General features: G+C 62.5%; 2 protein-coding genes across 6 annotated transcripts in view; both read right to left on the bottom strand.

Annotated features, from left to right (window-relative positions):
- Window positions 1–823, bottom strand: part of RGS12 (regulator of G protein signaling 12) — a 93211-nt gene extending 92388 nt beyond the window's left edge. For 4 of the 5 annotated variants that reach the window (XM_036227441.1, XM_036227442.1, XM_036227437.1 and 1 more), the window contains exon 1: window positions 41–95. The gene's annotated coding sequence lies outside the window, so the exon portion shown is untranslated. Of the gene's footprint in view, window positions 1–40; window positions 96–649 lie in introns of those variants that run through there. The other variant, XM_036227440.1, reaches the window with a different exon arrangement.
- Window positions 824–15809: 14986 nt separating this feature from the next.
- On the bottom strand, window positions 15810–22660 carry MSANTD1 (Myb/SANT DNA binding domain containing 1). The gene is made up of 3 exons (XM_016159196.2): window positions 22198–22660; window positions 18371–18637; window positions 15810–16597 (listed from the first exon to the last, which is right to left on the bottom strand). Exons 1-3 carry the CDS (start codon window positions 22449–22451, stop codon window positions 16357–16359), a joined length of 762 nt encoding a protein of 253 aa, XP_016014682.1. The 5' UTR covers window positions 22452–22660; the 3' UTR covers window positions 15810–16356.
- Window positions 22661–26649: the final 3989 nt, after the last annotated feature.

Genomic DNA, 26649 nt, shown 5'->3' with positions numbered 1-26649 from the left:
AAGCGAGGGCGGGGCGGCCCTGCGCCGGCCCCCGACCTACCGGCCGCCCGCTCCGCCGGCCGCGTCCGCGCCGTCCGCGCGCCCAACGGTCGCCTCAGCCGCCTCCGCCGGGCGCGGGGGGCGGGGCGGGGCCGGGGAGAGGCCGGTGGGCGGGGCGGGGAGGGGCGTGGTCGCGGTGGGCGGGGCCTCCGGAGGTGGGCTGGGCTCAAGCGAAAGTCGCGGTGCTTGGTCTACGGATGGGGCGGAGCCTTCAGGGGGCGGGGCCTCCAGCGGGCGGGAAACTGGGCACTCGGCGGGGCCCTAGGGGCGGGGCATCCAGAGACGAGGATAGAAAGGATCGAGGGGCGGGGCCTTGAGTTAAGGGGCGGGGTTTTCGGGGGGCGGATCTGGAGCGGCGGGGTCTCCGGGGCAGGGGGCGGAACTTCCGCTGCCCGAGCTGAGACAGCTGATCCAGCCCCCCTGTGGGGGAACCCTGCGGCCCCCTACGTCTCCCCATCCTCGATCCCCTCACACCTCTTGCGTCAGGTCCCCTCCCGATAATCGGGCCGAGTTCCCGCCGCACTGTCGCCTGGTGGCCTCCGGACCAACCCCGCGTCCCCTCCAGCTACCCTCGCCAGGGCCGCCCCGCCCCTCCTCCTGACCGCCTTACGCTGACTGATGCTCCTGGAGACTGCGTTCCACGGGATATCGTTTTATTTTTAATGGAGAAGAGCGGATGGGAAGTGCGGTGTCCCACTAGTCCTCCAACAGGTGGCGAGGCCAGGCAGGCGGTGCCCAGCACGAGCCCCGATGGGGTGTCCCAGCGGCCTGCTCCCGTCCTCCTGCCTCTGTCCCCAGGAGACTCTCCGCCTCCAGATGTCTCCCCGCCACCCTCCTCCCTCCCTCTGCAGTCACTATTTCTTTGGAAATTCTGTTCCTTTTGTCCCAGTGACCTGCAGTCCACTGAGCATTTACTGTAGGCTCTAAGTGTAGAAAAAATCAAGTCCAGGAATCCTGACTAGCTGGGCCTGGCTTTCAATTATACAGCCGGCGCCCAAACCTGGCTGGAGCCTCCTGGACTGTATGCTAAATCGTGACGGATCCAGCAGCCTTCACACTCCAGCCCCTCCACTGACCAAGACAATCGGAAACTCTGTTAATGCTCCAGCGCTCTCAAAATGAAAGCAGGGGCGATCTTTTTCACTACCTGGAGTATTGTCAGTGTGCACCTTCCTCTGGTATTTGCAAATAAAATACCTCGAAAGCATTATGGAATGCGGCCCCGGCCCTGGCAGCTGAGCACTCCGCCACTCTGCTGAGCAGCAGGCAGGGAGTGGTGACAGGCTCCAGGGCCACTGTCTCCACAACAGCATCACTACAGACTGAACGTTTGTGTCCTCCCGAAAATTTATGTGTTGACCTCTAAACTCCCCACGTGGTGGTATTTGGAAGCAGGGCCTTTAGGAGGTGATGAGGTCAGGAGGGTGGGGCCCCTTGCGCTTAGGAAAGAGGCCGCACAGCTCCTTTGTCCCTTCCACCATGTGAGGTGGCCATGAGAAGACACTGTCTGAATCAGCAGGTGGGCTCTCGCCAGACACCGAAGCCGCCGGCGACTTGATCTCTGACTTCCGGCCTCCAGAACTATGAGCGATTAGTTCGTGTTGTTTCTAAGCCCCCTCCCCCACCACCACCCAGTCTGTGATATTCTGCTACCTGGATGGACGGAGACAAGCGCCCAAATCCACCCCTGCGGCACACAGTGCGGGGTCAGCAGAGCAGTCAGAGACCACTGCCCCTTGCCGGCCGCGTCCGGTGGCCTCCTGGAACTGTCTTCTCTAGCCCTGTCCCAGCCCCGCCCCCCCAGAGCTCCGTTTCGGCCTCTTCTTTCCCCTCCCAGTGCAGGGCCCTCTGCTCCCTCCTCCCTGCTCCCGCTCTCCTGCCTTCTTGCCCACTCGCTGCCCATCACTCTTCAAACTGTGCTCGTCCTGGGGCCTTGGCGCGGCCTCTCTCTGCCGTCTTCCTCCCTGTGTCACCTGCTTTGCTCGACTTCAAGGACGCCACTCTCCCTCCCTCCCCGAGTCCTTCATGGGCAGCTCTTCATTAGGTCTCGTGTTAATGCTCCTGTCCCAGGAGGAGACACATGGCATTCTCAAACAGGGAAACTCGAGGAGGGTTCAGCAAAGCCCCGACGTACAGGGACCAGGACGGAAACAGCAGGAAGGGGACGGGGCACCATCCCTGGGGCCGAGGGCGGGGGCAGCCAGGAGAGAGGCAGAGGGCACACACATCCCTCCCGTGTCCACTCCCTCTGCCACCACGTGGAGCCACCAGGTCAGCTTTCCCGGCCCCCACCCTACCTGCAGGACATCCTCAAAGGGACACCCTGCACCCTTCACCTCGGCTGGCGCCTGCTCTGCACCTCGCATCTCCAGCACCCCGCTTCAGCCAGAGGCCTCCGACACCTTGCCCACCCTGGCCGGCCCCCAACCTGAGCCATCACCTCCCTGGCCACCATGGAGTCAAGGCCTGGTGTCAAGCTCTGCCTGGGTCCGCCCCGCACCCTCCAGGTGGGTGCGTTAGTGTCAGCCCGTTTTACAGATGGAGACGGGGCCTGCAGCGGGGGCCGGCAGCGGGGCCGGCAGCAGCTCGCCACCAAGCGGTGGAGCTTGGATTTAATGCCCGAAGCTCGACGCAGCTCCGTGGCACCTGCTTCTCCCGCGCCCGGGACCACCATGAGGAAGCGCCTCCCGCACCCGGCGTCTCCTGGCCCGCGGGTGCACGCTGCCAGCTCCTCCCCCCAGCCTGCGTTTGCTGCGCATCCTTGCCCAGCACCCCCCCGTGCCCCTACTGTCTGCACAAAGAGATCGACAGTCTGATTTCTGAGGCTCCAGGCTCCCCTCCGTGGAGCCCCTGTCTGCCTTCCAGGAGCTGAGGGACGGGACCGCGGGGCCTTGCAGCCCGGCGCCCTCCGTGGCAGCCGGAGATGAGGCCGGATCGGCGCGGTGCAGCTTCCAGCCGGCCTGCGGCCCAGGTCCTTTCCCCCGCCCTCGAGTTGGTGCCCTTCCTGCTCCCCGTCCTTGGCACCTGCCCTTGGCAATGACACCTGCTCCACACCTGCCAGCTACCTCCGCACCTGTCAGGGCTCAGCTCAGGTGTCACACGACTCACCAAGGTGGAAAGGAGCCCCTCCCGTGCACACACCTGTCACCGTCCTGTCACTCTGCAAGGTCAAGGTCACATCTGTCTCATGCATCCACACTCTGGAGCTCCTAGACAAGAGGCACCATGACCGACCATCGGACACTTTGGAGTGCCCACCTGTTCCAGACGAATGCCAGGCTTGGGGCCACAATGCCCAGGGCTCCAGGAGCTCCCAGTGGTCCAGCACGATGGCCCATGGACGGCCAGCTGGCAAGAGGCCCACGCGGTCTCTGCAGAAGGGTGTGGGAACCATGCCTGGAAGGCTGGGCAGGTTTGTGTTTCTGGGAGAAGCCCGTGACTGCGTGGAGGGGAGGGACCGCAGAGAGGGCAGGGGAGTGACTCTGGCGGGCAGGGTCAGTGACCGGCCTCAGAGCAGGACCGCGCCCTGGGGAAGGAGCGGAAGTGGGTTTGAGAGGCTGGAGTCGGTGGCCCGGGCAGGGAGGGGTGAGGGCCCGCAACGAGGACTAAGGCGGCCACAGGACCAGACAAGGGCAAGGTCCTTGGGGTACCGAGGGACCCAGGGACTGAGGTGTGGGTCGAGGGCCCCGCCCAGGCCCTGCTCACGCCCTAACCCTGCCCACGTGCTCCGGCGTCAGGCTCCCCCTGGGGAGACCCCCGACTCGGGGCCCCAAACATCTCCCAGCCACACGGCGCCGCCCCGGAGCATGCGGGCAGGGGAGGGACGGAAGGACTGGACTTGAAACCAGTACGGAACTCTGGGCAACATCTCGGGCTCAAGAGTGTGGATTTGGGCTAATTCTGACCGGACACTGGATTTGCTGCCTCTCACGGAACAGCGAGCGAGAGGCCCGGAGGCCGGCCAGAGAGCCTTAGAACTGGGGACAGTTTGCCCCACGGCGTCGGCGCACACCTCAGCTGCATCACGAGAAACACTTTCCAACGGACCGAAACGCGCAGGGACAGATGGTCCAGACCGCAGGGTGGAAAGTGCCGCCTGTCCTTTGCGGAGGGACCCGCTGTCCTGTCTGCCTGGGCCTCCCCGGGTTCAGCATCCGAAGTCCTGCGTCCCGGATCCTCAGTCCCAAGGAAACCGGGACGGCTCGTCACCGACCGCCAATGGACTTCGCGAAGAAGCAGAGACGCCCCGGACAGACAAAGCAGCACCTTTCACACCTGAAGGAATCTGGCCTCCTCCCCACCTCTCCCAGGTGGTCTCCTTTGGGTGCCATGTCCCCAGGCGACACTGCTGGGCCCAGGCCAGGCTGGCAGGTGCCTTCTGGACGCGGACACTGTTTATTTGCAGTGAGACTCCCGTTCTGCCCCAAGACGTAGCAATAGAGAATCTACCAGGCCGTGCTCGGTGCCCTGGTCTCCGGGAAGGGAGAATCCTGCGTTTTCCTGAGCGTCACCCTCGTCCTCTGCAGACCCTGTCTCAGGGGGACCTGCGGGGTCTCCCCGAGGAGCAGGACGGGGCCCCGCCCCAGGCAAGGCAGCGTCCACCAGGGAGAGGTGCAGAAAACCTACTTTTTTCTCCAGTTTAAGACAATGTATTTAACGTTTTAAACATGAACTAGGCAACCTTGTTTATGTCTTTATCTTTCTATCTTTCCGGTAAGCGTTTTCGGATGTCATTAATGGCCACCAACAGAAAGCGTGATGGGAAGAGGGCAAATTTGAAATCGGTTTCATTTTCCTCTCAAGGCCACTGTTCGGTGTTATCTGAGGACATCCTGCTCTTTCGTTTAGCTCTGCTGCTGCAGCTCGAATCATGTCTGCATCCAATCGAATCGCTTTGACGGCATTCGGCTCGCACCTTGTGTTTCCGAGGATGAGCATGAGGTCAGCGAGGACACACGCTTCCTCAAGATGCGGCCCCTTCGGGCGGACGTGGCACTGTCGAACGCAGCCTTCGGATGACCCCACGGCAGGTCCCCACCGTGGACGCGGCGCCCGACAACGGCACGTGCGGGCCCCGCGGCGCACGCGTCACAGCCGGCGCGAGCAGGGCGTGCGGGGCTCTGGCCGCCGCTCGGGCCGCCGCGTCCTCCTCACCCGTCCCGACGGCACCATGGTCGCGCTCTTCCCCCGACCACCTTCTGAAGTGCTTACGTGAAGGTAAATTCGCTTTATCTGACTTTTGACATTTCAGTCAAATCTCACTAAACAAGACGATTCGCGGCGTCGCCGTTCGACCTCCGTCCCGTGGCCGGTGTGCCGCCGAGTCGCCCCACCTCCCCGAGGTCTAACGCCCGCCCCGCCCCGCAGAGCGGCCCTGGAGGCTCTGCCGGTTGCTGGGAACCTCTGGAAACCACCACCGACGACGGGGAGGTGGAGAAAAGCCAGCCAGGCGGACACCCGCGCTGCCGGGACACAGCGCCGCCCGCGGGGAAGGATTGGCGGGTTCGTGAATTTGTCTCTCGTCTCAACCTAAGCACTTTCCACGCGAAGCAAAATGAAGGCAAGAAAGTCGCGCTTCGTCTCCCAGCCGGGTGTGGAAGGAGCCAAAAGACTCCCATGGTTCCAAGAAAAACCCAGGAAATAAACTGACCGTACTTCTCTGTGGGCTCAGGGGACCAGGAGAGGCAAGGAAACGTCCGTGAACTGAAGTCCCGGGCGAGGTGAGCTCGCGTCGGCGGGTAGCATGTGGCGGCGACGTGCACACCCGCGACGGGCCCGGTCCACACGTCGGCGGGTGCAGGAGCCGCATCAGGGGGCAGCAGCCCACTCCTCGGTGACGAGCCCCTCAGCCCCGTGGTCTACTCTCTCCCACTCAGACTCAAGTTTCGCAAAGACGGTGAGAGGAGAAGCTGGAAAGCAGAGCGATGTCCCGGCCCACAGCGCTGGGCTCCCAGAGCGCTGCCGGAGTCTGACGCACGGTGAACCAGATGCCCCTGAACCTGCGCTTGGGCTCCTGCTCAGACTCCTGCCGTGGCACGGGCAGCGGAGGGTCACGCTAAACAGAAGAGAACTCGAGGTAGCCAAGGCTGGGTCCCAGCTTCAGGGGCGACGTGGCTCTTGGAGGAGCCTGAACGATAAGCTGCCCACCCCAACGGAGGAAACATTTTGTGGGAAATAAGAGGAATAAAATCGAAACGAACATGACGCATTCGTCTCCACTGCTCATTTGCACGCAATGTCTGGAACAGAATAAAAATTACCAGACATGTGAAGAAGTAGAAAATTTTGACCTTTAGTCAAAAGAAAATACAATAAAAAAAAATGAAGACAGCCCACAGATGATCCAGTAAGTGAAATTAGCAGACACGTAATAATAAAAAACATTATAAATATATAGAAGAATTTACAGCTAGAGATGAAAATAATTAAAATGGGATATTTTAGGAGAGAAATGGAAACTCAAATCACAAAAGAAATTCTAAAACAAAACTGCAATATCATAATATCTGCAACTTAAAAAAAATCTGTATCGGTTAGGTTTTTAGACACTTAGAAGCATTTTCAATGACCTCTAAAACAGATTAACACGAATCATCCAAACTAAATCGTGAAGAGGAAAAACACGATGGAACCAAACGAAGAGGCCACCCGCGGCCTGCAGAGCCGTGTGAAGCACGTGGCACGTGTGTCGTGAGACATAAAACGGGGGAAATATGCTTGAAGAAAGCGTTGTCGAATTTTTCTCGAATTTGATTTTTAAAAAACCAGTCCGCAGATCCCAAAACTCTACAAACCCCAAGCAGGATAAATAACAAAGAAAACATCGCTGGGCACAAATTGTTAAATCGGTTCATTCAAAAGAAAGCAGGAAAGGAGAAACAAAAGAATGGAGAACAAAGAGAAAACACTTAGCAAGGTTATAGGTAGACCTGAACCTCACTGTATTGACGATTACATTACATGTAAGTGGGCTAAACACTCCAATAAAACACAGGGCGTGGCAGACTGGATTTTTAGAAAACCTGCTGTATTTCCTTGACAGAGACACACTTTAAATATAAAAACGCATTTAGATTGAAAGTAAATTGAAACTTATGAGAACTAAAAGGAAACAAAACATACCCACAAAACCACACTTGTAGCTGAATAGTTTACCATTTTTCTATCATAAATTGATGAGAAAACCAGACAAAATAATCAGTAAGGACGTAAAAGATTTGAACACCATGGAACGATCTAACCTAATGGACATTTGCAGACTACAGCCGTCGGCCACAGAATGCAGATTCTTTTCAAGTACACACGGAACATGGACCAAGAGAGAACATGTCCCGGGTTATCAAATAAATGTCGTTCATTTCAAAGGACTTAAGTCACATACCGCGGTGCTGTTTGACAATGACGGAAAGCAAAGAACAAGATCTAGATAAGTATTCAGCTTCTGACAGTCGAGTAACACACATCTAAATAATCCACAGGTTAAAGAAGAAAGCACAAGGGAAATTAAATATTTTCAACCGAATAATAAAGAAAATATAACATACCAAAGCTTATGGTATATAGCTGAAGTTCTTATAGAGATAAATGTGTACTTTTAAATACTTAGATTGGAAAAGATGGTTTGAAATGAATGATCTCAATCTCTGCATTAAGAAGCCCGAAAGAAAGAGCGAATTAAACCTAAAGTAAATAGAAGAAAGGAAATAATAAAAATAAGAGTGCAAATTAATGAAATAGAGAGCAGCTAAACCATAGGAGTCAAAAAAGACCCAAGAGAGCCAAAATTTGGTTTTGTAAAAAGAGTAAGAAAATTTATCAATCCTTAGTAAGACTAATGAAAAATAGAGCAAAACCACAAACTACCTATACCAGGAACGTCATTTCAGAGCCCACAGATATTTACAGGAGACTAAAATAACAGTGTGAACAACTTTATCACTACGAATTTGATGGCCGACATAAAATAGAAAAATTCCTTTGAAAATACAACAAAAATTACACAAGAATACACAGAAAGTTTCAATAGCCATATATTGGTTAAAGAAATTGAATGGATAATTAAGAGCCTTTAATGGGAAGTGTGCTGATGTCTATAATTTACATAGGTATGCATCAAAAAGATGGAGTGAATAGATAAATTAACATCTGATAAGGGAAGTGAAACAAAACGTTCACCTGGGAAATGGACAGGACTGTTCATTCTACAATTCTGTCTATTTTTCTGAGTGGTTGAAATTTTTCATAACACATTTTTAGGGGAAACATTAGCATTTTCTATAAAGTTATGCACAAATAAAACCCTCGGACCATAGGGTATTGGAATGAATCAACATTTAAAGAAGAAATAGTACCATTCTTCTACAGACTTTTTCAGAAAATAGAGAAAGATGGACTACTCTCGAACGCACTTCCTGAGGCACATAAATCTGATATCAAAGCCTGATAAAAAAAGACATCATGAGAAAAGGAAATTACAACTCCGCGGTCTCACGAACATGGGCGCAAGAATCCTTAGCGAGATGTCACTAAATGAGTAACAGCATGAAAACAGCTCATCCCGGGAAGGTGGCATTGCTTTGACGTTTGAAAAGCAGTCCTTGTAATTCACCGCGTCGACAAACTGAAGGAGAGAAACCTTGTAATTATCTTGATAAACACAGAGAACTCATTAGTCAAAATTCAATACTCATTCATGATTAAAAACTCGAAACAAACAAAAAATGGAAGTGAACTTCCTCGATTTGACAGAGCGTTCTCAAAGCGTGCAGGGCTCACACTGTACGCATCAGCGGAAGACTGTGTTCTCCTTGAATCAAGGAATAGAGCAGCAATGCTACTCTTATCACTTACTTCCCACATTGCACTGGAGGTTCTGGAATAAAGTGAGAAAAGGAAATAAAAGGCACCCAGGTTAGAGAGCAAGAACTCAAGCGCCCCTTTTCACAGAAGACGGAATTGTGAGCAGAGTCCTGAGGAATTTATTTAAAAGGCTATTAGACAAATAAGTAACTTCCAGGGTTGCAGGCCAGATACACACGCCAGTTGTATTTCTATGTACTATCAACGAACAACGGGAAAATTAATGCACTGAGGAGTAAATTTAATAAGGAATGCACTAGACTTCAAAGGGAGGGCTGTACCGGGTTCAGCAACCGCGAGGCTCGGTACTGATCGGCAACGCGCCGGGTCTCCTCTGGCTGTCTCTGGACGAATGCCACCTCCATCAAAGTTCCCGCAGGCTTTTGGGGTATAAACTGAGATGCCGATTTAAAATTTGGAAATGCAAAAAATCCGGAATAACCAAAACGATTTTGGGGAAGACCAAAGCTGGAAGAATCCTACTTTCTGACCTCGAGACTTTCTACAGAGCCCAGTGGTCGAGGTCATGCGGACGTGCAGACAAGCCAGGGGCACCGCGTGGAGCCTAGGAAGACGCCCGCTCCGTGTCCGTGGGTTGATTTTTGACGGAGGCACGAGGAATAGTCCGTGGGGGACCCGAAGACTCTCGGCAAACGGAGCTGGGGTAACTGGATCATCGTGGAAGGAAGAAGAGAAGCTAATTGCTAACTCACGTCCCACACAATAGTTAATTTGGGACGGATCAAAGACTCAAACGTGCTCATAGCTTCTGGACTACGATGTGAGAAAATAGCTTCATGATATTGGTAAAGATTTCTTAGGACACAAAAAGCTCTAATCATTAAAAAAAAAAAAATTTAATTTTGATTTTCTCAAAAGCGAAGTCTTTGCCCGCCCACAGGCACTATGACCTTCCACTGCCTGCCAGGCTGGCGTCACAGGTCAGGATGGACCCACTGCCCCTCCACTTTGAACAACTGAAAAATGAGAAACAACGGGTTTGGGACATTGGCCTATAATTCTGAGACTGGACAGGAGCAGTGTGAGCCTTGGGACCCGCCGGCTCTCTGCCGGGCCCGCCTCCGACTTGCAGGCCCACTTGGCGGAGGCCTGCAGTGGCCCAGGCCGTGAAGGCTGGGTGGGTGGGCGCCGGGCCGGGTGGAAGTTCAGATCCGGGCGGCCCTGGGGCCAGGCTGCCGCTTAGGTGAAATGCACTGAACTAGGGGTCCCAAGTCTGGGATGTGGGCCCCGCTCCCCTGACAGGGTGAATCTCATCACCCCCAGATCTCGCTTTCGCACCGTGGGTGGCTGTGGAGTGTTGGGCTGGGCCCCGCTCAGTGGGCAGCCTGGCGCCCCCCCACTCCCTGCCCCGAGCTGGGCTCCGGGCTCTGGGCCGTTGCTATTCTTGGCTGTAACTTAAGCAGCTGTCCATTAAAATTCCATTAGTTTCGTAGGTTTGAGCTGCAGTTGATATTTCTCATTATTCTGAAATTAAAATTGTCCCTGTAATTTAAGGATAATTGCAGGAGACGCAGCTGGTGCCCCGGGAGCCACGCTGTTCCCAAGCGGAACTTGGAAAGTCTCTTGAAAGTTCTCTGAACAGGAAAAGACAGGCGTTCTGGAAAACGAGGGAGGTGAGGGGTCCGACGCACAGCTGGAATCTAAATTTCAGCATAACGAGCCTTCTCCAGCCTTCTCCGACCGGGGCAGCCCCGCTGGGGGGGCCGCGGGCCTGGTGGAGGGCGGCCGTGCAGGGTCGAGGACGCTCCCGGGGTCACGAGAGCGGCGGCTCTGTGGCTGCAGACTCACCTGGTGGGGTTTGTGGCGTGGACCGGCGGAGGGGGGGAAGGGTGGTCTGTGTCCCAGGCCCTCCCGTCCCAGGGGGTGAGCCTGACGCCTGCGGGGTGCCCTCGGCTGGCTGTGGCCTCCGGGCCCAGTCCCCGGCTCCAGGTGGCGGAGCCCAGAGGAGAGAAGCAGAGCGGGGCCACCGCGCCCCCCGCGGCAGGCGGGAGGAGCGAGCCTGGAGCCCCCGGGATCCCCCCACACCCAGCGGCCCTCCGGGCCCCCTTCTCCCGACTTGGAGCTCACACGCATGCATGGGGCCCTGCCCTCCCTCGGGGCCCCTTCCCCTGTGGGGTCCTGACAGCCCACCCGCAGCCCGCCCAGAGGCGAAGGTCAGACCCGGCCCCGCCCCCCGGAGCCCGGGGGCCCCTGGTCCACTCGGTCCCTCACAGCAGGGAGTCCACGTCGCTGCCCTGTGTGCTGGCTGCTCCTCGAGGGCAGGACTGTGTCAGACCCGACGGTGTCCCAGAGGTTGGAGATGGCCCAGGAGGGTGCCCACGCCAGTGCCCAGGGGAGCTTTGGGTGGGCCCTGGGGCCGGGCGCCCCTTAGCCTCTGCCGCCTGGGGGGCAGCCCTGCACTGCTCCCAGGAGGCCAGCGCGGGAGCCTGTCCCCCCGACCGCGGCCCACCTCCCGCTGCAGGCGGCAGCGCTGCTCGGGCCCCTCCTCCTCTGCAAGGCCTTGCTCCAAGCAGCGGGAGGGGGCCAGCTCCCCAGAGTCCCCCGGAACCCCGACGTGCTCGCCGTCTCCCCCATGCGGCCGTCTGGGCCCGAGTGGCCTGCCCGCTGAGGGGGACCCAGCGGTGGCCTGACCGCACGATTCCCATGACGTGACGGGGGCCACAGCTCTGGGTCCTCGTGACCCCTCTGGCCCACTCCCGTCCCCACCGAGCCGACACACTGCTCCAGGCGCTGGCCTTGCCGGCACCGCCTGCCCTTTCTGGGACGGAATTAAATCCCGTTAAAAACTGAGTTTGGCTGCCAATAACGGAGCCCGGAGAGAACATGGGCATGGGGAGGCAGTGACGTCTCGGCCTGAGAGAAGCTGGGCCCGGGCAGCAGCTCCGCGCAGTCGGACCCCAGGGGCTGCTGCCTTCCGGGCGCCGGGCTCTCATCTTCGAGTGCCTCGCAGTCCCGGAAGGCTGCCGGGGAGCCGGACATCTCCTCTCTCCCCTGTGTTGCTGGGCAGGAACCAGGAGAAAGTAGGAAATGGTCAAACAAAAAACCCTACATACCTACCTGCCCCTTTTCATGGAGTTTTCTCAGAATTTGCCCCAAACTTCTGATACGTCACTTGTCACCATGACCTGAAAAGGACGTTTGGTCCAGTGTTAGCTGGAACACTGCTGCCCAGAATGAAATGAGCGATTGCGACTGAGGAGGAGAGTGAACATGGAGTGGCCGTCAGCAGGGTCGGCCGCGAGGGGGCGCTCTGGCGCGCATCCGCCTAACGGAGGGAAATCTGACCTCCGAGACGTGGCTGCATGAGTTCTGGCCTGGCCGTGGGTCCCTGACGGCCGGGGTCCAGCATCCGAACCGGGGCAGGTGTCAAAAAAAGGCCATGGAATGAGTCCCCCGAAACAGCTTCTACGGCCAGTGATACTGCAGCAAGCCAACCAGGAGCTGCTGAGAGCCCCGTCTCTGCCGCTGCTGCCCACCCGTGCCCCACGATTGATGGCCCCAACTGCCCACGCCCCTAGCTGTCCGCACCCCTAACCGTCCACACCCCTAGCTGTCCGCACCCCTAACCGTCCACACCCCTAGCTGCCCACGCCCCTAGCTGTCCACACCCCTAACCGTCCACACCCCTAGCTGTCCACACCCCTAACCGTCCACACCCCTAGCTGTCCACCACCCTAGCCATCCATCCCTAGCCGTCCACAGCTCTAACCATCCGTGACCTTCAGAGCTTCATGGCCCCTCCTTCTGCCTCCCGACTCTCACATGACCTGACCTTTGACCCCGTCTAGGAATTCGGGAAACATGGTTCCAGCATACACAGTATCAATAGGAGACTCCGGCACACGCCATGGCAGAGGCAGCGCCTGCTGGAGATGGGGAAGAGGAGGCCCCTAGAGGCAGAGGCTGGGTGTGCATGGGGAATGGGGTGCCGGGCATGCCCATGGGGGTCCAGTGCCACCTGGGTCTGCAGCTGGGCCGGGAGGCGGCTCTGGGAGGCTGCGGGAGGAGGGGCGTAGCGCAGGCCCCTGCCTTTTCCCCGTCCCACTCGCCTCACCAGGCTCGGGCCACAGGCCGGCCGCGTGCAAGCCCCGGCTCACAAACAGAACGCCCTGGTCCGCCCCGTGCGCGGCCACGGGGGCCGCTACCCACTGCAGGTCTCACGGCTTAAAGCCCTTTTGCCACACATTTTGGTAATTTCATTAATCAAATCAGCCCACTTTTCCTTATGAGTCCTCTCTCTCAGGTCTCGAGCCCCGGGAGTGTGGATTCTTCCAAAATCTCCTCCGGGAGCTCCCATCTTTCACACGTGAATCGCTAACCCGCCTGACCGCAGCCGCGGGGGTGACGAGCGCCGGTCCGCTTTCCCTGCCTGTCACTCGAGCCCGGCTGCGCAGCCTCACACGCGGCACGGCTGTCACTCGGCCCCAGCCGGGTCCCCGCGAGCCGGGCTAGACCCGTATCTCCGCCACGGCTGGTGCCCGTGGCGATTCCTGTGTCCCCGAGTGCTCAGGCTTATTCTTTACAATGAACGAAGTGGGCCTGTCCCCCCAGGAAAAGCAACTGACGGTGTTTGTGATCAACAAGGAAATTCAAGCTTCCGCACACAGAGCAGCGTTCCGAGAAGCCCGCACTGCCACCGGCAGCTCGGCACCGTCCCGAAGACCTTCCTCCGCGGGGGCCGACGGCGGTTCCGACAGACGCCGTCTTCCCACGCAGGTTAATGAACTGCAGCAACATTTACGAGATCCGCGTGACCTTCTGGACCAGTATGTTCCAACTGCCCGACAGGCGACGTCACGAACACAGGACCGGCAGGCGACCCTCCAGGGCGAGACGCGCCGGTGGCTCTGACACACGCGAAGTGTGAGGGCCCGGGCCGGGCGCACTCGAAGCCGCTTCCACGTCTCGAGGCTCCGCCCGCTCTGACGCTGCCGGCCACGTGCGAAGGCCACGTGCCCGGTGACGTGCCCGGTCCCCAGCGCTTCCTGGGGCGGGGCATGTCTCCCTGGGTTATGGGCCTTGGGCCTTTCGCTGGCACTCTTGTTTTCGTATGAGTTAAAAAATAATTTCGCCCATTTCAAAACACACACAAAAAAACCCAGCACTGGTGCGAGTCTGGTTGGAATTTCACTAATAAACGATGACCTTTATTTTGGAGCTTTCAGGAGTACGCTACATTTCTCTACAAAATCAGGGGTTGTTTTAGATTCCTCAGTAAAACTGAATAGTTTTCTTCACGTGGCTCTTACGCCTTCCTAGTCAAGTTTACTCCTAGACAGCCGACCTTCTTCAATCATAACTGCAAATGCAGCATTTTACCATCCTCGTATTTAACAGATTTAAGGTTTAAGAGCTCTTGGCTTTTGGTACATTTGGTTTTCTGAGCATACAAAAATGGTACCTGAAAATAAAGGCGTTTTTCCATTTTCCCGTCTTCACGCGTCCCTTAGTCTGCCTTACTCCACCCCTTAGCGCATGGGCTGTAACTGGCGAGCGCCCAGCCTGCTCCGGACTTTAGTTTTCAGAGTTCGGGTGTCTCTTCTGCACCCGATCAAACGTTTTAGCATTTACCGACCCAGCCAGCTTTCCCTCCTTAATGGAGGGATAACTCAGAAGAAACGGGAAGTTGCGAACGGGACACGGGACGCCGTTTGCGAAGGCCGTGAACCCCCTGCCCGACCAGGTGGTTCTGCCCCAGCCCAAGGACAGGGCGGGCCGGGCCACTCACCGGGGACGAGGAGAGCGCACGGACCCGGCTCCCGGAGAGCAGCGAGAACCGTCCGGACGGCCTCCGACACGAGTGAGAAATGCCACGCGACATCGTGACCGCTACCTCGCGGCGACTGTCACCCTAAAACCTCCCGGCCGTGACTCCGGAATGCGGAGATGGTGAAGGTGAAAACCTGCCACGTGACCTAGAACCTCCCCCTCTGTCGCCTCCTGGGGAACCCGCTGGCTGTGACATCCTGGTGGGCCACATGCACGGTGATGTCCGTCCGGCACCCTCTCCGGCCAGCCCAGCAGGGGCCCCGTGTTCGTTAAACAAACGGGTTGTCTGGGGGGCCCTAAGAGGCGGACGGGCGCCTGCACGGGCGCCCAGCCAGGTGAGCCTCGGGAACTCAGGCCTCCCGCGCGAGCCGCCCCAGCCCCCCATCTCTGCAGCGGGGTGCTGCAGCCGACGTGAGCATGCCTTGGAGACATCATGTCGGTAGCTGAAATTGGCCTTGGTGGGGATGTCCACAACATGAACAAGGTTAAGGTCACACACTGGGCTCCGGCCATCGCTGCAGGGCGTGGTGACCGTCCCCCAAGCGCACCCTCAGCCCCCAAGCTGGGGGTTTGCCTCCAGGGCGGTCTTCCTGAGGGGTTCCCCGAGTGGCTGGGGGGGGTCCTGCCCGCCTGGCTGCGCCTCTGGCCTCTCTGGGTGACCGCGGCCTAGCTGGACTCAGGGCGGCTGGCATGTCAGAGGCGCTGCTGCCGTCACACCAGCATGGCACGGCGGCCTCCCGGCAGCCCCCCGCCCCGCCCCGTCCCCCCGCATCCGGCCGGGCCAGCTACGGCCGGAGCGGGCTGCTCCAGACCACGAGTCAGGTCATGTCACTCGCCACCAACCCACCCACCGTGTGGTCTCAGGACCGCTGTGCGCACAGCAAAGTGCTAACCCCGGGGAGGGGCTGCTCCCCTGCCCGCCCCTGCTGCAGCCCGTGACGAGAGCCCACGGAGCCGAGGACCCGCCGGAGCAGTCCGCGGAGGAGCTTCTGGAACGCGCCGCCGCTGGCAGAGGAGCAGAGGCAGCAGGGGGGCTGACCCGCTCCGCATGCCTGGGCCCTCCGCAGCCCCGAGGCCCTTCCCCGCCAGCGCCGTCGCGACCAGCTGGGCGTCCGCCTGCCTCTCCCCGCGGGGCCGGAGCTGAGGGGACAGGCCTCGTCTTGCCGCCACGAGCCCTGCGCCCAGGAGGTCGAAGGGGGCGGCACACGTGAGCCGCGTCGTCTCCTTTATTACTGTTACCACGAGGAGGCCACACGACCCCGCTGTCCCGGGGACAGGAGCACGAGGCGCTGGGAACGGCCAACCACGCCCGGATCTGCTGGGGCGTCGCAGGCTGCGCTCGGGCGGACCGGGGCCTGGCAGTCCCTGTGAGGCCCGTGGGCACTGGCTCTCGTTTCCGGAACAGCCCAGGCGGGCGCACCCCTCCGGGCCCGGGAAGCGCGCTGCCTTCCGGCGGGGAGCCACCACACGTGCGGCCATCTCGAGGGTCCTCGACGCGACTCCGGTGCAGAGTGGACTCCGGCACGTTCTTCCTGGGGCACCAGCCCGGAGTCCCCGGCCTTGTGTCCGAGGAGGGCTTTCATGCTGCACGGGGGACCTCAGGGTCTCCCGGGGCTGTGGGGTCCTCGAAAGGGCCCTGCGCAAAGTCCCGGCCGTGCGCGTGGGGCCCTAGGCGCTGGACTTGGCGATGATGCGCTCCAGCAGGCTCATCATGCGCTCCTGCAGCTGCAGGCTCTGCACCTGCAGGATGTTCTGCTGGTCCAGCACGCGCCGCACCTCCCGGCACGTCTCCTCCACGGCGCGGCTCAGCCGGCGCTGCTCCTGCAGCATGGCCTCCAGCAGCCGCAGCTGCTTCCTCTGCAGGTGGCCGCTCTGCACCTTGCGCTTCTTCACGGGCCGCTCGTCCGACCTGGGGGCGACAGCGCTGGTGGCAGGGAGGCCGCGCGGAGCCGGGGGCCAGGGCCCCGCCTGCCCCTCCCCAATGACCCCGGCGGACGAACGGGAACCCGAGGTCCCCGGGGCTCAGCTGCCTGCTCAGGGCTCATCGTCCATGCGCGTGGGGGGCCGCAGGCAGAGGGGGCTGCAGCGCCGTACCCACCGGGACCCGACGACCCAGGCCGCATGCATGCAAGCCCTCGCGGTCTGGGGGTAGGAAACCCCTGTCAGGAGAACACCTCTGAACCCACTCAGCGGGGAGGGCCGGGTGGCGCAGGCCCCGTGGGGACATGGGAGGAGAGGGCACTCGGGAGAGATGAGGAAGGCTGGGGGGGCGGGTGCTGGGCGGTGAGGCACCCCTGGGAAGCCAGGGACTGGCAGTCCGGCCAGCCCTGGACAGATGCGGTCCCAGGAGGACGGGCCTGGGGCCTGGGGCCTGGGGCCCTTTCCTCTCCCACGCACGTGGACTTGGGGATGGGGCGGCAGGACCAGTACCTGGGGGCAGGCCGGGGGGCGGGAGGTGAAGGCAGCCCAGGCCCGCGGCTCCACGGGCCCTCCGCTGTGGGTGCTGGGAACCCCAGTGGTGGGCGGGGAGCCACCCAACCCCACCAGACGCCCAGGCCCCACCCGTCTCCCGGTCTGGGCCCTCTGCTTCTCAGCACAATGGTGACCTGGGCCACCTCTGGGGCGGGGAGCGGAGTTCTGGGTCCCACGTCCCAGCTTGGTGCAAGGCCAGGGACAGCTGTGGGCCTGGGAACGGGGCTCCGCCCACGGAGACGACCAGCCACAGGCAGCAGGCTACCCCGCTGCTCCAGCCTGGGTGTCGGCAAAGCTGGCGGCCGGGGCTTTGCTGAGAGGCCCCCGGGGGGGGGGGGCGCTGGGCAAGCTGAAGAACAGCCCCAACATCGAGGCGTCAGAACGTGGGGACCCCAGAGAGGCCTCCTCACTCTGCCTCATCGGACAGACCTGAAGACCAGGGCCTGGGGCAGAAGCTGGGCTGCGGCTCAAACCCACACTCCTGGTCTCCCCCAGCTCGCCAGCTCCTTCGCCCTTGGGAGCCCACCCAAGTGTCCCCTCCTCCGGCTCGCCCGGCCCCACACCACAGGGCCGAGTCCCCCGCGTGCCTGTGTGTGGGCGGCTTGAGGGTCGGGGCGCGTGGAAGGGAGCATGTGATGGACAGCACGGGGGACGGGCCCGCCCGCTGCGGCCGGGTTGTGAGGACACTCAGGAGGCTCAGCCCACGCCTCCTCCCTGGTACTGAGATGACCCGCCAGCCGGGCGAGGGCAGGGAGAAGGGGGACCCTCGGGCAGGGTCTGCCCGGGGGAAGGGGGAGCCTGGAAGCCGAAGGCTGAGGGGCAGGCGGGGGTGGGGGCACACGGTGGGGGGTCTCGTCCTCCTTCATGAGTTGGGCCTTGTGCCCAGGTCTGTTCTCTCCTGACACCCCCAGCCCTCCCCGGAGAAGCTACTGCTTTGTCCCCATTTCACAGAGGGAGACTGAGGCCCAGAGAGGTCACAAGCATTCCACACGGCTGAGGAGTGACGGAGCCGGGAGGCAGAGCCAGTCTGCGGACCGGACGCTGCAGCCCCCACCTGCCTCCCCGTCTGAGCCTCCCCGTCACAGGCCTGGCCCTGGGGTGCTCACGCCCCCGGCAGGGGCCGCCGCCGCCCTCACTGCTCGCAGGCCCTCGTCCGGACGGAGGGCTCCTGGCACCGCCGGTGGTGGGGGCAGAGGGGCACGCACACTACCTGAACATAAGGGACAGTAAGCTGTCGGAGCTGTCGTCCTGGCGGCGGCCTTCGAAGGAGCACTGGTTATACGGTAAGTACAGAGGGGCGGACTTAGCAGACGGCGACAGGGACGCCTCGGTCTGGGACGTGGAGGGCCCCGGCTGCTGGCTGTCCGGCAGTTTGCCATCACAGGACTCGGGGACCTTGGCCAGAATCCTATCAATGGCTAGGTAATAGGGCCAGTCGGGCGGGACGGACTCGCTATCTGTCATGCATTTTAATTTCCTGAAACGAGAGACACAAGAGCCAAGGGTGAGACTCAGCTGCCCCCGCCCGGCCCTCGGCGGGGACTTGGGGCTCTGCGCCCTGGTGGGGCGCCGTGTGGTGAGGGCCCGGGGCTCCGCGCCCTGGGGGGGGGGCCCCTGCACCAGCCCTCAGCGAGGCCCGGGGCTCCACGCCCTGGTGGGGGGAACCGTGCGGCACAAGCAGGAGCAGCTCTTGGCCAGACAGGACCCCCCTGAAAGATCAGCTGGGCTCCAGGGCCAAGGCGACGATGCACTTAGAAAGAAGTCAGGCTCGGGACCTACGCGGCCTCGGATGGTCAGGGGCAGCGCGTGCCCCAAAGGCGAGTGAGGTCGGGGTCAGGGCCAAGCCCTCGGGCGACTCCTACTGTTTTTCTCTTGGCTGTGGTTTCTAGCGTCTCTGCAAGGAACAGATCCGCTTCTAAATGAGTCGGGCAGCCCTGGTAGAGCGCCGCAGCATGATAAAACACATCACACCCGCGTAGGAGTAGAGTATCACGATGTAATAAAATACGCAATACGAACACGACGTCATAACACGACCAACATGTCTGTCTGCAGAGGACGCCTCGGGGGCGCGAGCCGCTGGGGTTAGGTAGAGCACAGGCCTCCGCGTCCAGATCTGGGTCTGCGTCTCGTCCTTGCCGCTTTGCTGTGTGGCCTTGGGCATGGTCACTAACCTCTCTGAGCCTCCATTCTCCTATCAGCAAAATGGGGACGGCGAAGTGAGCGCCTCGCACGGCCATAGGGAGGGTTTCATAAGACAATGCCCAGCGCCTGACGGACAGCAAGCTGTCCAGGCATCACGCTGGCCGGAGGCGCCAGGAGCAGCGGGGCTGGGCCTGACGGCGCCCCTCACGCGGCCCGCCATGCCCCGTCCCCTCGCAGACCTCTGGCCAAGCGTCTGCACAGCAGCTCTGCCCCTGAGCCCCGCGCCGGCTCTGCCCCGTCGGCCTGCGCACGCAGACCCTGGCCAGGGATGGGGCTGCCTGACAGCTGGGCAGCCCGGCCAGGCCCGGAACGAGGCCGTAGGTGTGCACAGGAGGGCGTTCTCTGCCCCGACAGATCCAGTGCTTCCTGAGGCCCAAGGCTCCCCCCAGACCCCAGACCCAGCCTGTGACCCCCACCTTCCTGCCCCATGCCCCTCCCAAACACAGGGAGGCCTTCGAGCTAGAGTGCCCTGTCTCCTGACAGGGAGCCCCCCACCAGGGCGTGGCCACTGGTCACTGGAAATAATGGGCTGGCCACCTGAGTTGTCTCCAGGAAAGAGGTACAGCCAGATGGCGAGGGGGCCTGCAGCCCAGGGAGGCGAGCGAAGGCCGCGGCGGGGGCTGGCCTTGGGGGCAGCCCCCGCCATGGGAAGCCGGGCACGGGGCGCGTGCGGAGGAGCATGGCGTGTCCGTGTTCCCGGCCACAAGGCCGCCACCTACCACCCCGGGGGCTGTGCGGACGCTGGGCGCAGGGCTGGCGGGTGCGCCTGGGCCCACGCCCAGCCCCCACCCAGGGCTCCCCTCCAGTCTCCTCCTGTCCCCACGCTGGTCCTGCCCACGTGAGCCAGCCCACCGCCTGGAGAAGAGTAAAGACCTGCCCCAGCGCGGGAGGCCCCCGGATTCCAGCAACCGTGCTCCCTGGAGCCCAGCCACCCCTCAGCCCCACAACCCTCATATATAAAGAGCTACTGTGAAAAAATAAAACGCTGCCGCTGTGGGGCGCCCGCTGGGGGCATAGGTTACCCAGCCGGCCAAGGCGCCGGCTTGCGGAGGGCTGGGAGCCTTCGGCGGGCCCCTCCCCTGCTCTGCGCCGGCTTCTCCTCGGCGCATGGGAGCCGTGGGGAGCTGCCGTGTAAAAGGGCTTCGTCCGCTGTCCAGGGCCGTACGTGTGTGCAGCCCTCACCCCCGGCCCCAGGCGGGAGCGGAAGGCCCCCGGGGGCCGAGCCGCCCGCTCTGATGCACCCTCAGCTCCTGCGGCCTCCCTGGCCCCATCTCCTGCCTCCAGGAATGGAACGGAATTCCTCCCCTGGGGCTCAGAAGGCTTTCAGGATAAATAATGAATAAGTGGCCAGACACCAATCAGAGCCTGTGCATTACCGAGTCGGCCTGGTAAACCCGCCCGCGGCACTGCCCGGCCCCCTCCTCACCAGGCGTCGAGGGCTGTGTGCAGACGACTCAGCCCTGGTGACAGCAGGGGCCGCAGCCGGGACTCAGGCCGGTTCACGAGGTGACTCTGATGACTTCTGACCGAGCAGCCTGTTTCTGGTCCAGGCCTGGCTGGGGCCAGGGCTGGAGGTCAGAGATGGGCCTTTGGACAGTGCCAGGCTCTGGGCCTGCTCCTCCCCGGGCAGCCCAAGGTAAATGGATGCGACTGGGAAGTGTTTTGCTTGTCGAGAGCCCGCAGAGCCTTTGTGCGCCTGCAGGCTCCGGCCAGGAGCCGCAGGCCAGGTCGGGGTTTGTCTCCCTGCCTGCGGAGAGGGTCCTCCCTACAGAGTATGGCTCAAGATGCCTGAGGCCCAGCCTGCACCCAGCCCTGAGTGGCCACGAGGAGGACCAGGAGGCGGCCAGGCCTGGCATTGGCTGAGACCGGCTGGGCACGGACCCGGACTCCCGGGCACTGAGAGGCTCTTGCGGGTAGCCCCGGGCCCAGCCCCGCCCTGCCCAGGCCGCCCGCCGGGCCCCACGCAGCAGGGCCACCCTCCCCCATAGCCCCTAGCTCCTGCTCGGCCTTCGCCCTGGCACGGCCCCAGCCTGCCAGCGGCCTTACACCGTGACCCTCTGCAGACAGGCCGGGGCCCCACGTGCCCGGAGCTCCTCGGACACCAGCGCTGCCCGGCCTGGGAGCTCCGTCAACGGCCCTGATGCAGAGGTTCCCCTCGGGCTGCCGGAGCCGGGGGCCACCGCGGGATGGGCACACACGCGGGTGCAGGCTGGGGCCCCCACTGCTCCCTCCCAGGAGCAAGGCCCTCCCACCGCGGGGCCCTCCTGGGCGCCCGGGGCTTCCCAGTCAGCCCTAACGACCCCGACCCCAACTGCAACCCAAGGTCAGCGTGGTGCTGAGCTCATGGCCGGCTCAGGGGACACTGAGAGTGAGGGGGCATCAGGCCCGGGGGGACTCGCGGGCCTCGGGCCTCAGTTTCCCTGTCAGGACAGCAGTCTCACCGCCCTGCTGCCCGGAGCCGAGCCTGGAGTGGTGGCCTGCAGTGGTGGCCTGCAGTGTCCCGGCTGGGTGGGCGTGTGCGGGCCGAGGGGCAGCTGCCTGCGGGGCCCGGGGGGCCGTGCTGAAGGCACCCCAGGGGCGGCTTGGCAGAGACCAGGGAACGCCGGGGTCAGTCCCAGCCCAGCCCTCGCTGGGCCTCAGGTCCACACCGCCCCAACGGGGCTGCACAGACGGCTTCCGTGGGCCCCGTGTTGCCCCGTGAGGCTCCCCAGAGGGACAGCCCCTTCCTGCGGGCGGCAGCCCCCACGGCTGGGGCTCGGCCAGGCGGGGCCCGCGCGCGTGGGAGGGCGGACGGCCGCGTGGTGGACGAGCGGCGGGCCCGCGGCGGCCTACCTGTACTGGAAGGTCATGTTGGTGATCTTGATCTTGATCTCCTCGCCCAGCCGGCGCTCGCCGGTCATCTCCAGCAGCTTGCTGGCCATCTTCTCGTACACCTTGGCATTGCGCTTGGTCTGCTTCAGCTCGTCGAAGAACTCCTCCCAGACCAGCACGAGGCCGCGCATCTCCGCGTCCGTCCAGTTGCGGGCCCGCCGGTGCTTCTCCGTCTGAGGGGACACGAGGTAGCCGGGCACTTCGGCCGCGGCCATGCCGGAGGCACCTGCGGGGTTAAAGGACCACGCTCAGGGAGGCCCGCGCCCGCGGCCCGCACGCCGTGGGCGGGAGCCCCGCTCCTGGAAGGCAGCTCCGGCTCAAAATGGGGCCTACATCTGACAGGCAGGAATTTAGTTAAAAGCTTTTAAACGGGAAACGTCATTTTGATGTCACGTTTCCATAGCAACAGAGCAACTGCATAAGCTACAACAACAGAAAGCTTTTAACTGAAAGCGCAGGAATCGGGGCCGCCGTGACGGGCCATCAATATTGCAGCGGGCGGCTGGGCCCAGAACCCACGGCCCCGGCCCCGGGCCTGCCTGCGCCCCGGCCCGGCCACTGGCTTCGCCAGCCCAGGCCAGTGGAGCCAGGCGCCTGTGCTGAGCCGGCCCAGGTCCCCGAGGCGGGGTGCAGGTGGCGGCCCCCACCTCGGCCCGGCCCCGGCTCACACGGGCACGGGCCCAGAGAGAGCCTGAGATGGGGAGATGGGGTTCGGACAAAGCGAGGAGACCAAGGACACACAGATGTGGGAGACTGCGAGAGGGCAGAGGGGGCCAGAGTGGCGGAGACGGGCACGGGGAGGGGACCAGACGAAGGGGCGCACCCTCACGGACATGCCGGCCCCCGGCCCCGCCCCGCCCCAGCGACAGCCTACGCACCGAGTCCCCGGGCAACAGGTTCACGTTTTATGTTGGGAAAGACATACGTGTGAGCGGCGGCCCGAGCAGACCCGGCTCTGCCCGCAGCAGGCCCGCCTCCCGCCCTGCAGGCGGGGCTGCTTCCTGGCCTGGGCAACACGGCCGGCCGAGGAGCCCGGGCGGGTCCGAGGCCAGAGCGTGGCTGGGAGCAGGGGATGTGTGTGTCCCTGCGCCCTGGGCAGCCCCACTGCAGCCCTGACCACCCCGCTTCAGCGCCTCTCCCTCACTGGGCGGTTCCCCGTCCGTCCCCAGCTCCCCGCGGGAAAGCGCGTGGCAAAGTTTGCTGAGTAGAGAAATGAACGGATAAAGGGACGAAGCTTAAGGGACACCCCCCTTCCCCGCAGGTCACCCAGACTTCGCCCCCGGACTTCCTGGCAAACTCCCATTCGCCCTTCGGAACTCTGCTCTGACATCGCCTCTTCTCCGAAGTCCCCCTACCTGATCTCGGTCACCCTGCTCTTTTTCCTCCCTGCCAACGGGACCGACCTGGAGCCAGCCCACTTGACCGTCTCCCTCCCCGCGGTGTGACGCTGGGTCAAGAGCACTTGCAAGGGCGACAGTAATGAGAACTCGGCGCTCTGAGCACGGGGCGCTGTTCGTGGTTTCCACTTTGGTCTTCACGGCACGCTTTGCGAGGGAGGCTGGCACTGTTTGCCAGTCCCATTTTATGGATGAAAAGTTGAAAAAGTGAGGTCACCGAGGGGGCAAAGGGCCGGGCCAGGCTTCGGACCCAGGCAGGCTGGCTGGGAGCTGGGTCTGACCCGCGCTGGCTGGCGGGCTCCCTGGAAGGACGCTGTGCCCCCTCCTCTGAACCCACGATGTGGCCAGCGCACCCTGGGCCGACACTCCCGCCACCTCCCGCGGACCGGCTGGGGCTCTTCCCCCCGCAGTGGGCCTCTGGCTTGACAGGGTCCGGGGCAGGGGCACAGGCACGACCGCCGGCCCTGGCTGGGCTGGGAGGGTGTGACTGTAATGGGGTGTGAGCGAAGGTGGGTGTGAGGGCCAGGCTGGGGACGGGCCCCCGCCTCAGCGGGGCTTAGGGCCGCGCCGGCGGGCAGGACACCAGAGCAGGGAGCCTGTGGGGACTGTAGGGAGAAAGGCGTCGGCGTTCCGAAGGGAGAGGATAAACCTCAGGCAAGGGGTCCAGCAGCACGAGCCCGCCACCCCGCGGGCCGCTCGTGGGCCTGCCTGGCGCCCTCAGGGTCCTGCCGGCGGCCTGAGCTCAGGGAGATGCCCAGGACACTCGGAGGGGGCTCCTGGGTCAAGGGTCGAGGCCTGGCCCTGCCAGCGGCTCCTGGTGGGAGGCCCGTCCTCCCTGGGCCTCAGGGCTCGCCTGGGGAAATGGGGACACCACTGCCCGGCTACGTAGCGACCCCCAGGAGGGCTCGGGCCTGCTGCACTCCACTGGGCCTGGGCGCCTGGCACAGAGCACTCAGGAGCGTTTGCAGAATCAATGACTGGAAGGCCCACCTCCTCCAGGAAGCCCCCATCCTCATGCTAAAGACGTGACCTTCTTGAGTGGCCATGGAGCCATCTCTCTGCCCCACCTGAGGACCTTTGCGCACCACGGTGCCCAGGCCGAGCGAGGCTGGACTCACCACGCCTCTCGGCACGCCGGGTGGGCGTCCCAGGGAGAAGCAGGCAGGTCGCGGACGGACCTGAGGCTTTTGGAGACGGCAGAGGCTAGATGCTGGCCTGCCAGGGGCTGGTAGATTACTGTCAGGACGAGCTGCCACCCCAGAGTCCCCGGCGTGGGAACGCCAGCACGGCCAGTCCCAGCGCCTCCAGGGCGAGTGGCCGGCCCATGGGAAGTCACTGCCCACGCTCAGGGCCCTGGCACCCGAGCGGCCCCGGAGGGTCGCCTGCACCTCCTGCTCGCCCTCCGGCAAGCACGTGGGGGGGAGTCAGGGGAAAAGGCTGGACCCCAACTGCCTCTTCTTGGGTTTCAGTGGATACAGAAGGCCTTGGAGAGCGGGCCCTTGGGGGCACTTCCAGAAGCTGAGCCCTCCTGTCAAGCCCTCAGAGATAAGAAAGAGTTAGGGGGTTGGCGGGGTGGGGTGGGAGGTGGGGATGGGACCAAGCACCCAGCTGACCCGGTCTGGGAGGCGTCTGGCTGTCTGCTGCTGGGGCGGGGGCTCCGTACCTTGGCACAGCTGCACGGCCTGCTGGGCCCCTCAGTCTGTGGGGGCAGGGGATGCAGGGCGGGGGCGCTGGGCACCGGCAGCACCTGCAGGGAGAAGGGTGGTCAGGCCGGAGCGAGATCCCGGGGCCCGGCCGTGCTCAGGCGAGGCCCGCGCTCTCTAGGCCTGTGTCCTTCTGAACGATGCTGGTCCATGCAATCCTCATGAGCGCCCGGCCCGCCCAGCCCGGCAGGAGGCGGGCAGCCCCCGAGGGGCCGTGAGTCGGGCCTATGGCAGTGGGCAGGGAAGCCAGGCAGTGGGGGAACTCCAGCCTGGGAAACGGCAGCACAGCACTCAGTGAGTGGGGGTCGGGGGCGGCGGGGGCGGCGGGGCCGCGGGTGGAGGGCACCGGCCTGCCGCACCACTGCCCCTCCCCCCGTGCACGCCGGGAGCCCAGGCCCTTCGCTTGGCCCTCTGCCTCGGTGGACAGGCCCCGCACCTGGTTCCGTGGCTCCCTGGGCCCCCCACACTCCAAGCCTTCCCTGGCCGGTGGCTCCTCCCAACCCCCTCCCCATGCGGCATGAAGGCCTGGGGACGCCAGGGCCCCGGAAGGACACGGCAGTGACACAGTGAGGCCACCTGGGCGGCCAGTGGATGAGCCATTGGGCAGATGGGGGACCAGGCTGTAGAGGCCTCGAAGCCCATGGGAACCATGGGAGATGCTCACAGATTCCCTGAGGTCTTGGTGGCTCCCCGAAACAGGCCGACCCCTGAGCCAACGCAGAACGCCCCCTGCAGCAGCACCTGGCACGGCCAGCCTGCCGGGGGCTGAGGTGTGGGCCGGGCACAGAGGCACATGCGGAAGGGCCCAGGGTCCCAGGTAAGAAGCAGGGCTTCCTCTGGGAGACGCAGGGTCTCGCTCTCGGCTGAGGGCCCTCTGCCACAGTGGATGACGAGCCCACTCGTGCCGGGGGCTCTTTCTGGAAATGACAGGCCGGTTATGCTCCGACGTGCCAGGCAGAGGCCGGCTGGCCAGGCTTGGCCCAGGAGGTGGGCTACAGCTCAGGTGGCTGTGCAGGCTGAGGCCCTGGGGCCCTGGAGTCATGCCGCAGGCGAGACGGATTTTGGGGGTGATGTTTAGGGCAACTGAGGTGAGCGCTGAGGCAGACATGGCCTGTTCCCCCGGTCCTGGCAGCCAAACGCTGTCGCCAAGCCCATACAGAGAAGGGGGTTGTATGCCTCGGGAGGGCAGGGGGCACGGGTCTCCCAAAGAAATGGAAAAAAGCCCATGTGCGGTCACACCGCCGAGCCCCCAGGGCAGGATACCCATGCTGGGCCATCTTTCTAGCCATCCCCGAGGGCCTGGGTGGGCCACC

This window comes from Rousettus aegyptiacus, unplaced genomic scaffold (assembly GCF_014176215.1).
Source record: "Rousettus aegyptiacus isolate mRouAeg1 unplaced genomic scaffold, mRouAeg1.p scaffold_m13_p_10, whole genome shotgun sequence".
NCBI classification, from domain to species: Eukaryota; Metazoa; Chordata; class Mammalia; order Chiroptera; family Pteropodidae; genus Rousettus; species Rousettus aegyptiacus.
This window is presented reverse-complemented; position numbering and strand designations above follow the sequence as displayed.

What these genes read in the sequence shown, in the direction of transcription:
- MSANTD1 (XM_016159196.2), bottom strand. Translation starts at nt 22,451, where the DNA reads ATGGCCGCGGCCGAAGTGCCCGGCTACCTCGTGTCCCCTCAGACGGAG. An exon ending in AACATGACCTTCCAGTACAG is followed by an intron (nt 18,638 to 22,197) that starts GTAGGCCGCCGC and finishes CTCTCGTTTCAG; the next exon opens with GAAATTAAAATGCATGACAG. An exon ending in TTACTGTCCCTTATGTTCAG is followed by an intron (nt 16,598 to 18,370) that starts GTAGTGTGCGTG and finishes TGTCGCCCCCAG; the next exon opens with GTCGGACGAGCGGCCCGTGA.